Here is a 12,995-nt window from a genome sequence, read left to right as displayed (position 1 = left end):
TCAGTCATTGCAGACCAAACACATGAAAACTCCAACTACACTAGGAAGAACAGTAGAGGCGAGGGCTGTGGAACCACTGTTCTTGCTTCTTGAAGCTGAAAGAAAGTAATGAGAGCAGTCATTTAGAACTCTTTTGCCTGCCTAAAGCTTCCTGCACTTGCTAATGCAGCCTTTGCCCAGAAAGCCGTTTCCTCAAGTCTACCTACTACTTTGGCTTAGCTCCAGGCGCAAACTCTTATTCCTGAATTATATTTTGTGCTCAAAGGTTGCATTCACACACTGTTGTTCAGAGAGACAAAAGCAAGAGTCCTGTTTTGGTGGTGGACTCACAGAAGGACAGGGCTGTGGAACAAGCCCAGTGAGGTCTTCCAGCACAGAATAGTTATCTCTGCAGCCAGGATACTCGCAGTGTACTCTTTGCCAAAGGATACCTTTCCTCCCTTCTTCCACAGGAGAGAAAACACAACTGAAGCAGCAATAGTTTTGTCCTGAGGCTTGAAGTGTAGCAGCCTTGCAAGCCACCAGAATAAATAAGTGGATTCAAGCTGCCTTCAAATCCCACATGCCCTTGCAGTAGGAATGCTGGGGACCCAAATACTTGGGTCCTGCAACATCCTTGCAATGGCAGGTGGGATAAATGGAGGCTGCAGAGAACCCTGAGACCTGCTGTGTATCAGATGGATTTTAATCTGTAGTGAGCTGCAGAGTGCTCCCGGGTTTCATGACAGATGAAAACTGGGTCATATGGCTCTCGTAGGCAAACACAGCGGGCAAAGCTATGGATTTGGCCTTGAGTATGGCCCCATGTAGGTGCAGCTGGTGAGGGCTGCTTGGGGTACTTGTGACCAGACTGTCCTGCACCTGCCCTGCATGAAAGGCTGTCTATAATACCTTCCATGAGCTGGCAGTGGTACTTGCTGTAGTTCCCCACAGAATGCAGATGCAGACGGTTACCGTGCTGTGTCCGAAAGAAGCTTTTAACAAGGAATATCTCATAAGGGGGAATGAGGACTTCCTTCTCAGATGTGTAGTAAGAAAAGCCTTGAACAGCTGCTCCCAGGCAAGTGGTCACCGTGAACAAAGTTTCATTCCCAAACTTCTGGGCTTCATTCCACAGGTGGGAGGTGGAGGTGAAACGGCCAAATCGCACCCTGCTGCCTACCATGGCCTCAATATATAAGTCTTTCACACCCCTATGCACCCGGTAGCACTTACGTTTCCCCATGCTCTCCTTGCTGGTCTGCCACTGCTTCATTATCTGGATAGCAGTTGTTAGATAAAAATGAAAGTATTTGAAGCTGAAGTTGTGTCTGTAGTTCTCTGGAGAGCTTCCTGCTGTAGATGTGGCCCAGTTCAGCTGAGAGTGCAGGGAAGAGTTCATGGTGTAAGCCATGAGGACTATGGCATGGCTCTCATGCATCTCCCTCAGGAGTCTTACAGGGCTCTTTAATAAAGCCTCCTGAGCCTTTTTCCAGAGACTCAAATAGTCCTTGTTAGCAGCTATTTCTTTTTGGAAATAGTCTCCTCGCTTCAGTTCTTCCATCACCTGCTCTCTGCACCCCAGATACTGGTCATCAAAGGAATGCAGAGCCATATCCATCATGAGATGAGACTCAGCCTGCAACAAATGAAGATTAGCATCAGAAATGTGAACCTTTTGTGTATCTCTATGGATGCAAGCCAATTTTTTTCCTACCCTCTTCTTGCCTCTTTGCCATTATTGTCAGAGCAAGCACAGAAGGTCAGAATCTTTGACAAGACCTTCCTGAGCAACCTCAGGTTATTGTTGAAGCCCCACCTCAGGAAAATGCCAGCCAGCATGCCAGAGTTCTTACTTGATGTGTCAGTGGTATTAAAAACTTCAGGAAATTTGGCCTTTCAGAGGGCAAGGGTACAGAGCCTGCAGGACAGACCCATGGTCCATTTATTTCAATATTCTGTTCATGATTGATAAGTGGTTTTGAAGAGGAAAAGAATAAGCAAAACAATGTGCTAGGGGCAGTGCAGCCTGAACACTCTCAGAGGTGAATTTCTTCTTTCTGTGTTGTTGTACCTCTCGAACACGTTTTGACTCCAGAGAAAAGGACAATATAGTATCAATGTGCCAAAACATTTGTTCGTCCAGTTTGTCTCAGTGAAGCCATCTGGATTTATCATGTAAATAAAAATTAAACACACGAGTAAGGATTTACACAACTGGGTGCTATAACAGGAAAATAACCTCTAATATATTCTGCCTATGAAATGACACACTAGTTTTCTGTTTCTAGCATTTCTAATTAATAAAAAATCTTGTGTAATAAGATCTAAGAATTGGTGTGAGTTATGTCATTGTTCTTTTTGCTTTTTGATCTCTGAGTAAACTAGTAAAGTACTGTAGTCAGTTGATAGTTACTTGAATTCTACAAGTAGATATTCACTTCATCACAAATATTCATCCTAGACACATAACCAAATTGATACCTTTCTTAGTCTCTGAAGTTACACTGGCCCATAAACTACAGGGATTCAGTTTATTTCTCCATGATACCGTCATTGCTTTGAGGGAAAGCTAAAAGGCAGTCACAAGAAATAAAGCAATATTGTCACTGTCCCATCCAAAACCACACTGATTTTGTCAGAGCATCAGCTGAGACAGTCTGGAAAAGGAGAGGAATAATTCCATGAGATCTACTCACAAACACACTGTGGGAAACTATCTGTCTCCAAACAAGAGGAAATTTCCAACCAAGTAGTTAAAAGGAATTAGGACAGGTAAGAAATGGAACAAAGCAACTGAAAGCAGAAGACAAAACTGAACCCAAAGCTCCTTAAAAAACATGTTTCAAATGGAAAAAAAAAAAAAAAAGTTTATTTCAGTGGGATAAGCAATTTCAACATTTCAAATAAAGAGCAATGTTTACCCCTTTTACCAGCATTTTCAAGGAGATCAGCAACGGAAGTCTGGCCAGCAGCACTGGCATCTTAGAGTCCACTAGAGACACTGTAACAAACATGTTGTTCAAGTAAAGGTAATTTACATCTTTTTCCCTTTTTTTTCTTGAACTGGAAAATTCTGCTGTTTGTAATTTGCACTCAGGTTTGGGTGGCAATTCTTCAACCAAAGATCATTCACCAGATTCTTACAGCAATTCAGAAGTCATTGATCAGACAATTTACTGGTAGAAGTGTGCCCACAATCCATAAAGAAGGGTCTGGTTGCACCAACTCCAGCTGGTGTAGGTGTCCTTCACCTTGATAGTTTTCTTAATTTCAAGGTATCTGGTGTTCTTGTTCTTGCAAAAAGGAAGAAAACTCTGGGTTGGAGAAGTCTAGAGCAGTTCTTCCCGGGGAGTGATTTGTCAGGATGAGGTGGAGAGAACTCCTTGGTCAAAAGTTTAAAAAGCCCTTTTAAAGAAGTGCAGAGCTCTGATAAAGGCAATGTAGAAATGCATGGTAGGTTGGGATCCCATCTGGAAGCAGAGATAAAGTAACTGTCCTTCTCCTCAGCTCCCCCTGGTTTCTAGTAATGTGCAGCCAATCCTACTCTTACACCACTGCAGAGTGGCACTGTGTTGACCTGTTTACATTTGGCACACTCAGAATGAGTGTGTAAATACAGATTATATACTGTGACTAATGCCTCTCTAGGAGCTGCTTTCCAGTCACCCTTCCCAATAAAAGACTCTGACTACAGAGAAGTGAAGTCCATTTTCCACTGCCTGCTAGTGATAGGCTGGGTGAGGGGGACACTTGTGGTCATGGTATGATTCCCTGGGAAAAGAGATGTCTGTGCAGCTGCTTGCGTTCTGTGGACAGAGAGCATTTGCTGAATATTGCTGAAATCAAGTGAGAGATGACATAAAGGTGTAATATTGGGTTGCTTTCAAAGCGATCTATAACACTGAACCAGCTGATGCTGCTGACAATTTCTGCAGCCACTGGTAATACGAGATGATGACATGAAGGATGATACAAAGCAATAAATGCAGCCTATCTACTTCTTCTTTAAATTGCTCTATCGTCTTGGGCTGTATTTCAACTGCTAAAAGTGAGTCCAGGGAAGAGGTTGTGAATTGATTTAGAGGCATCTTCTCTTCCATTTATGTAGAGATAAAAAGGAGCTGAACTGTGACAGGCACCAGCAGGAACTTGACAATCAGGAAAAACAACCCTGCTAGAATGTCAGAGTCACTATCAATTCAGCTGCATATAATCCAGTTGCAGATTATGTCCCTGTTTTTCCTTCCTGGCATCTTAGCATATGTTGTAGTATAAAGTGAATCAGGAAGAAATCCCCCTGGATTTACCTTTTCAGATGCTTCAGAAGCAACATAATGTACTATTTATCGGATGGCAATAAATAAAATGGCCATAAGACGGCAGCAGAGGATTTGTAATGGTACTTAAATTTGCATTGATCAGGTGAAAATCAAATTCCTCCATTCCAGCAGTAAATTTGTAATCTGATTCGTGCACTCAGATCTCCCAAAGGCTGTGATGACTTCAGCCCATACAGAGATCTGGTGACACAGAGCAGATGACATGATGAAGGCCTTTGCGTGCAACTTCCCCCAAAAAAAAATATTTACTGAAAGCAAGAGAAAAGCACAAAACTAACAGAAAGATGCAAATATAGACAGGAGGCTTGATTTTCTTCTTTAGCAAACAAAACCATACAACAACAAACCCCCTAACTTGTTAGTACAGCAAATATTAGTATTTCACTGATTTCTCTAGTATTTTTCCCAGCAAAATTTTCACTGCTTTCAGTGAGCGCTTTGTTCATTTTCACTAGATGGTGTTCAGAGGAAAATTTTGCTGTGAGCTGTGAAGCCCTATCAGTTTATGCCAATAGAGAAACCAGTCTCGGGTGTTTGACCACAACGAGCAGAGGTAACTGTTTATTAACTGTTTTCCCCTTGGCCAAGATCAGCACAGGCGGTACGAGTCATAGCAGCTTGCCAAACAAGAGATGCTCACACTCACACCAGCAGCCATCTCTGTGGACTTATCCCATGTCTTTACTTCAAAGCAAGGTCTTTCAGGGAAATGCTGAACTTGGTGGGTGGTGAGCTGGGAAAAGCCTGGTCCTCCTCTCCCTCACTCTCATGGTGTACTGGGACTATGACCTGAATTTCAGTGTAGTCAGTTCCAGTTCACGTTGGGGCACAGGAGTGGAGAAGGAAGGCTCATGCACCTGGATCCTGCTCTTCAGGGTTTGGAGGAACAGGCTTTATCTTCTAGGCATCCCTAACCGCAGATAAAGGTTGTACAGAGGAACAGAGAGAAACAGCACACCAACCTGCTTTACATAAGCAGTATTTATTGCAGTCAGCAGCTGAGGATGGCTGCACCAGTTTATACACAACCAGAGAGATCAGGTCTTTCTCAGTATCCCGAGGGTCAGCAGTCCCTGACCTTGAAGATGAGATCTGCCATCTACCTCTCAGGGAAGGAAAGCTGACAGAGCACATGAGGGGAGGCTGTGCAGAAAGTTTCAAAGGTATAATATTCATACAAAGGGACTGAATTAAGTAGTGCAGAGGGAAGAGGATATGTATATATAAGTACACACATATTTATATATATATATATGAGACAGATACAAGCTGCCTTGAATAAACCAAATGCTGAGTCAGCTTCAATCCATCCATTTATTTTTGTTTATTTCATGAAGTTTATTGCTGTTTGTTTGTTTGTTTGCTTTTTTGGGAGCTGTTTAGGCAATTTGAGTTTTAAGCATAAATGCTAAAGCATCAGAGAGGAACAGATAAATTTTTTTGTTCTGCTTGGGTACATTCAGTTTCATCAGAAACTAATCATGAGAAAAATAATGAGAGATTTACAATTTACTTTTTACAGTCACTGAATGCAGCATACAAAAGGAAGGGCTCATCTAAAAGGACTCCTCAAACACACCTTTGGGGATTTTTCTGGTTTTGTTATACAGGCAAGTTTTGTGACAGCATAATCAGAAGAGTGTACCAGAAACTGATTTCTGACTATGCAACAGTATTTCCACACTTCTATCCTTGTACAATGATCCTACATTGGCACATATTCAGGGTGACTATTCTAACTGAAAATACCGAACATTCCTAGTCATCGTACCAGGAGGCAGCCATTCCCCCTTCTTCCCACTGAGTATCCCAGGATCAGATCCGTCACACTTGACACATTTAGTGACATCCTCCTTCTATAATCCTTATGCATTTTTCAGAAGAAGACAAAGTCTTGTTATGTTTCTAAGATATACATTGATTTTCTTGTGGGGAATCACAATTTTTTCACTTATTGTGTCCTGGGGATTCAAATGGAAAGATGTAAGACATTGAGTCTTCTCAGTCATTTCTGGTGAGGCTCGAAATACCACAAAAGAGAAGTGAAGAGAAACTTTTTTGATTAAAGCAATAAAGCTAATGCAAGCTCAACAAATAGGATAATTATTGCCTTGGTGTTCCAGCTGGTTAGGGAGACAAGTCAAGAAGGCCCCAGTATAGATGTTTTTCTTGTCTCCTTCCCACCCACAACCTTCTTTCTCCTGAGGGAGTTCAGAGTCATCCCAAGCCAAATGAACGAAGTGACCATCCCATCCTTAGTATCTCCCAAAGTAACGGTTGTAGGCCATGGAAAATCCTATTTGATCAGAGAGATAGTCACAGGGGGGGTAGTTTTCACAGCGCTCATGCATCTGCTCCATTGGGCTTTTGTAATATTCAAAGTACCTGGAGTGGACAAAGAAAGAGATGCCATTCTGCAGATTCTGTCGATGCAGCTGGAGAGGGTTCACACCCCTGACACTGACATGATAAGAGTGATTCCCCAGGGTGCCCCAACAGGAGACTTCTCATGGCAAGTTAAACGTCTGCTTATATGGGATTAAACTACTTGAACAATGCTGGAAAAAACTGTAACTGAACACAATTTAAAGCAATTGCTCTTGGGGTTTTATCAGCAAAGGAGACCACAGAAGCAGTTAGGGTGGTTTTTCTGTCCCCAACCCCCATTCCCTTCCTACCCAGGAATCTTGTTGTTGTTGTTATTATTTACTTTATTATGTATTTATTTTATTATTTCCTGCTTACCTTTATTTGCACTCCTCTTCTGCTCACTTTCCCACTAGCCACTGTTTTCCTTTAGCTTAAGCAGTTTCCTCTCATCATCATCGCTTCTGTTGCAGACAGCAACACTATCCCCACTCAGCTTTTGTTTTTCCAGGCTAAGCAAGCTGAAATCTTTTAGTCTCAGCTGTACACTCTGGATGCCCTTCTCAGCTTCTCTTCTAGGTTTGGTAAAGCTTTCCTGAAGACTGTACACACCACCACCATTTCATGTATTTTTCCTTTATTTTTGTAATGGAAATACTCTGCAGCACCCTTGAATTCCATTTTTTCCATCCATATTTCCAGACTAACCTTACCTTGTGATCAAATAATACACTGGGAGGTCTCTGTACTTCACTCCTTCCTGATAAATGCTTATAGCAGAAACTACTTTTACAATGGCCCACCTATAAGTTGGTAGTCAGTACAGACAGTACAGTTGCTGCTACTGAATTTCATCTTGGTTTTAATCACTGCAGGTGATTAAACATCAGCCAGTCCCTCTGCTACAATACTCTGATCCTCTGCTCTACAGATGGGGCCTCCCAATCTTTATGTCTATAAACATTATCCTTCCAGTACAAAGACAGATTGAATAAAAATGCTTTTTGCACAGGCTTACATGAAACAGTGGCTTAACAACCTCTTCCAGGAAATATGTGAAGAACATTCTTTCATTACGTCAAATTTCTCCAAATGTTTATAGCTAGGATTTCTCCAAATCTTTGTGCCTAGGATTTCTGCACAAATAGATGTAGGATCTATAGCTTCAGAAAGAACAAACAATCTGATCTAGTCTCATCCCTTCTACAGAGCTGTGCTTCCTTTGTGGGGAGCCAGAGACAATGACCGAGGCTCTGTGATGCTCGTTATCCTGGAAATTGGCTCTGACGACCCTGCAGGTTAGAGCAGCTCCTAACTGGTATCCTGCTGTCCCTATGGCTACCCAAACAGCTAGTACTGTCTTCCTGGGAGGAATAACAGAGTCCAGCTATGAGTTCTCAAAAGGTTGTTTATGAAAAAATAACCATTTATCTATCAATTAGCATCTCCAATGTTTTTGCTTCTACACATGAAGGTAATAACATAAACATGCAGCAAATTAATGCTTTGTCAGATCCCATTGCCCTCCAACCACCTCTTCAGAACAGGTCCAGAGTCGAGCGCTCAGCCTAACTCCTGAGTTGTTACCGTTCATACAGACTGGATCTCTTCTGCCTCTTCACAAAGGCATTGGCATCTTCCTTTCTGATCTTGATGCCTACCAAGAGAGAATAGAGCGGGTTAGAGATGCAGGCCCATGGTCTCCACAAAACAGAGAGCAGTCTAACCTCTGAAAATGGACAGTCTACTCTCTTCACAAGCAGATGACTGCTACAGCCAATCCTAATTGCTTGTCCATGTCTCCCCACTCCACTGTCCACTCAGAGCCCAACAGCTGGGCTTCCTCCTCACTCCAATGATTCTATGATTTGCATGGAGCAAGGGCCTTTTCTGTCATAAACCCCATCCCCTTATCACATAGCATCACATAAGTCCATAGCAAATGTGCAGAAGGCAAAGTCATGACAGCATAAAATACAAATAAGAAGAAAATGAAGGGAATGGCACCTTCTCCACCTAGCCTGGATAACTTCAGAGTCTTGGCTTCCTTTCTATATTTTAACTCAGACTGAGAGAGATGTGAGATCGCAGACAACAGGCCTTAGAACACCTCCAATGAGCCATAACCAACAGGCAGCACACAGAAATACCAATGCTCACATGTGCAGAGCTGAAAGGTATAAAAGGGTATAAAATAATGACAGTAAATGCCACCCAGGGAGAAATATCCCCAAGAGGTCCAAAGATCCTGGTGTTCAGGCACCTAGAGAACACGAGAGGTCTTTCTGCCATGACAGCATTGGCCCCTGGTCTCCACTAACACACAGTGTCAGCACAGTTGCTTGTTTGCTCCCTTGGATTTGAGGTTGTGCAAACACCCAGGTGCTGCAGAGCACCCCACAAACAGCAGGTAGAGCCACTTCGTCCCCCAGCCAGGGCTCAGCACAGCACAGCCTTGCTCCATGGGATGGACCCACACCAGGAGAGGTGTGCACAGATGCCAACACACCAGCAACACAGGCAGCTGCACTCCAACACATGTTTTAGCAGAGAAATTGGAAAATTGTCACTGCCTCTGGGGCAACACAGTTTCTAAAACCTCTGCCTGTGGGGAGATGGTGGGGTTTATGCCCTTCCCTCATCACTATGGGGTGTTTGATCACGTTTCTGGTGCCCCCCTCTGGAGCAAGCTGGGGTTTAGCTGTATGGCTGGATCAAAATACCAGCCATACAGAAACTGCCAATTAATGAGCTGTCAGAAATCACCACCTTTCCCTGAACACTCTTTGCATTTTTTTTTTTCTCTTTCCCAATCTGTGTTTGTATTGGCTCACCGGAGAAATACCAGCTTTCATGCTCCCAGCAGCAATATTATGCTTTGAGGTGTGAGAAAGGAGAGACAGAGAAGAATGAGGGGGATTTTCCATATAAATCTCTTCCAGGATCAGCTTGCTGCAAAAGCTGTGGACATCCCAAGGTGTGCAAATCCCCATGTCCCGGGTGACCTGAGAGAGGAGGGACTGCAGCCCTCAGGAGCAGCCAAGGAAGGCACTTGCTTTCAGGCTGTCCAGGATGAGAGATTTGGCAGGGATGTCACAGCTTGTTGCTGTGCAGCACCAGAACTTTCTGCTCTGTGATCCTGCACACCAGACTGGATGCTCAGCAGACCCAAAACACGAGTGCCCAGAGGGCCTGGGGCAGGTTCTGCTCTCTGGCAACGCAGCAGTCTGGCTAGGTCTCCAGGTCTCTGCGGCAAGCTCAGAGAAGCAGGAAGACAGCTGTATTGCTCCACTCACATCACCCTGTTTCACAGAGGGAAGATGCACCCAGCTGCTAACAACCTGCAGGACTCGTGTCTTGCCTGGGGGCTGCTCAGGGGTTGTCAAGATACAGGCTATGGCACTAGCACACCTTGAGCGATGTTAGGCTGCAGGTGCAGGGAGGCTGACCTTCCTCCTGTCACTTTCCCGCACAGCTGTGAAAGGCAGCCCCTCTGCTGCAGGTGCTTCTGCACCTCAGACTGACCTGCTGAGGGAGCAGAGGGAGCAGCTAGAGGGACTCAGCATGGTTCGTGTTCACCCCTTGAACCTGTCAAAGGGGAGAAAGAAGGAAGATGCAGGAGAATGGAGCTGAGCAACAATCACAACAATATACTCACCGGCAGCACTGAGAGATGCTGAAGGGTCTTTGGAATCTGCAAGACAAACAGGAAGGAGTTTGCCTTGTGAATCCTCCTCCTCTGCTCCACTCTGTACCTGAAGCTCTCTGCCTGCTGTCTGGGTTGAGCTCCCCCAGCTTTCCCAGGAGATCTGGTCCTCCCAAAAAGGGTTTTATTAATACCCACCATTTAGAGATAAACCTTTCCACCACAGCAAAATTCACCCATTATTCTTGGATTTGTTTAATTTCAACTTCCTCTAAGCCAGACTAAATAACATCATAAATATATAACCACTGTGGAAGCTGGAAGAAGACCTTTCTCCTTCTCCTTCCCCACCCTTGCTAAGGGCAGGGACAGCTAGACCTAGGGAAGCATTTGTGCAAAACCCCAAATTTGGACAGTACCATAAGACAGCTGAGCATAGAATCACAGAATCATAGAATGGCCCAGGTTGAAAAGGACCTTAAAGATCATCTAGTCACAACCCCCCTGCTGTCGGCAGGGTTGCCAGACACTAGAGCAGGCTGCCCAGGGCCCCATCCAGACTGGCCTTGAAATTTTGATAGAGCATCTCCTCTATCTTCGGAAACAGAGGTTTCCTTAACTCTAGGGGAAAAGCTCAAGCCATTGATAGGGAAGAGAAATAGGGTCAAAAATTAGGAACAACTCTGTCCTCACAGCTTTCTGGCTCAGGGTTGAGGTACCTGGCTCACTAGCCCTCTCAAGAGGAATTTACACCCTGTATTTCTGTGTTCAGTCATAACCTTAATCCTTAATGGTCCCTGCAAACACCCAAGGAGAGCATCTTCTAAGAGAAATGGAAGGTCTCCTAATCTTGGCTTTCCTACAGTGCCCTATTTCATGGTTTTTTTCTTCCACTAATTCATCATATTTTTTTCAGCAGTGTCAGTTCCACCCAGGCCACCAGGTATTTGGCATAAGTGTATTTATGGGCAGAAAGAGGACTCTAGAGACCAAAAAAATAACAACTGTGATTAAATAAAAATTTTGGTTTAAAAGAGTTGTGTGTAGTTCTATTTTTAAGCAATGTATACATTTCTTGGATTAAAAAAAAATGAAATTAGACTTAGTCCAAGGCCATTAAGCATTCTGAACGTGATCATGACTGAAAAAAAAGCAGATATATACTCAAGAATGAAAAAGTGAGAAAGAGACTGACAGAAGGAAAACACTGATCAAACAAAATATATTTGCCAGTATTGAATCATAACATATCTGATGCCAATGATTGAATTAAATGTAACTCTGCATGAGATAACACAGGAAAAGACAGGGCCCTCTCCTGCTCAGCTTCTCTTCTCCTGCTGTAAGGAGAAAACACTTGTTTTTCTGATCTCTCCCTGCTTCTGTCTCTCTTCATCAACTATAGAGCTGCCACTACATTAGTATTTCTTCATCATGAAGCCACCATCACTAAATCACCTTCAAGTGTGATGTGCTCTTATTTCAATGAGACAACTCACTTTTTTTTTAGGTCACCAGTAGAAGGCTTTTTTCCTCCAGCAATTCTCCACATCCCGCACTTCCCTGCAGGTGAAGGCTTGACTCAGTGCCTATCTCTGTGATCCTACAGCACTCCAGGGCTGGCAGGCACAAAATCCCTCTCCCTGTGGTTGACACAAATCTGCCTCCAGTGCAACCCTCTTACTCAAAAGTGAGCATCCAGCAATACCTTTGCCAGTTCACCTAAATGCTAAACTGGTTTAACACTTGAATATATTAAAGTGCTCGAATTCTCTGCCGCAATTCAGTGGTGCAACTGGGGGTATGTTGACCAGTGGAAGAAATTGACCAGCAAGAGGTGAAGCTCTCTATCTCCAAGCCCTCTCCTATCCATGACACTGTCTCTCAGGCAGAGATGCGAAGTTGTGCAATGGCTGGTGGTGTACCTCCTCCCCCCGAAGCTGTGCATCTCTCCCAGACTGACAGGAGGCTGACTGCAAGCTGCAGGGTTGAGCAGCACTCCTGAGAGCCTTCCCAAGATGACATCCCCTTACCTTTCTCACAACAGCAGAGCGCTGCCAGGGCCAGAGTCACAACCAGCAGTGCCAGCAGACTCCTCATGTCTTCTTTGGCTGCGCTGGTCTCCCTAACCTCAGAGCTTTCCTGGAGGTTACTGAGGTTCTCCAGGACTTGCTTTTGGGCAGCAGCTTATATCCTGTGATCAGCTGGAGAGATCAGGGCTCTGGCTCGTGTTCCTGTGTCTGAGCTCCAAAACAAAGCCTGTCCTTTGGACCAGGAGATGTCAGGTCCTGGCAGTCATTTTGACATCCTTGTGGCATTTCCAGAAGATTTTATCTGGTGTTTTGAATGGGACTGCTGGAGAAAAACAACTGTATTAAAAAAAACAGTTTTATTATAAACATGGAAGTTATTCAGCTTCTTGCTGGAAAGCCAGGGGAGAAACCAGCAGACCCAGAAGTAGAGCAGCTCTTTCCGTGTGATGGGGCTCTCTCATGTGGAAAATCAAATGAGACTGAACTCAATGGTGACCCTTTTCCCCCACTCCACCCTGACCCATTCCCCTGAAGGTAAAGACACCCGTTAAACAGTTTGCGTAGAGCAAACACACTGTAGACTTTTGTTTCAGACATTTTCAACAAACCACTTCAGAGACCTGAGAT

At 44.1% G+C, this 12,995-nt stretch overlaps 2 protein-coding genes across 2 annotated transcripts; both read right to left on the bottom strand.

Moving 5' to 3' along the window:
* ART4 (ADP-ribosyltransferase 4 (Dombrock blood group)) lies at window positions 1-2,996 on the bottom strand. Its single transcript, XM_010084392.1, has 3 exons — window positions 2,913-2,996; window positions 892-1,618; window positions 1-95 (listed from the first exon to the last, which is right to left on the bottom strand). Exons 1-3 carry the CDS (start codon window positions 2,994-2,996, stop codon window positions 1-3), a joined length of 906 nt encoding a protein of 301 aa, XP_010082694.1.
* A 3,581-nt stretch (window positions 2,997-6,577) lies between these two features.
* BGLAP (bone gamma-carboxyglutamate (gla) protein) lies at window positions 6,578-12,435 on the bottom strand. The gene is made up of 4 exons (XM_010084390.1): window positions 12,369-12,435; window positions 10,348-10,383; window positions 8,277-8,346; window positions 6,578-6,707 (listed from the first exon to the last, which is right to left on the bottom strand). Exons 1-4 carry the CDS (start codon window positions 12,433-12,435, stop codon window positions 6,578-6,580), a joined length of 303 nt encoding a protein of 100 aa, XP_010082692.1.
* Between the last annotated feature and the right edge of the window lie 560 nt (window positions 12,436-12,995).

Source organism: Pterocles gutturalis, unplaced genomic scaffold, assembly GCF_000699245.1.
Source record: "Pterocles gutturalis isolate BGI_N339 unplaced genomic scaffold, ASM69924v1 scaffold46785, whole genome shotgun sequence".
Taxonomy (NCBI): domain Eukaryota; kingdom Metazoa; phylum Chordata; class Aves; order Pterocliformes; family Pteroclidae; genus Pterocles; species Pterocles gutturalis.
This window is presented reverse-complemented; position numbering and strand designations above follow the sequence as displayed.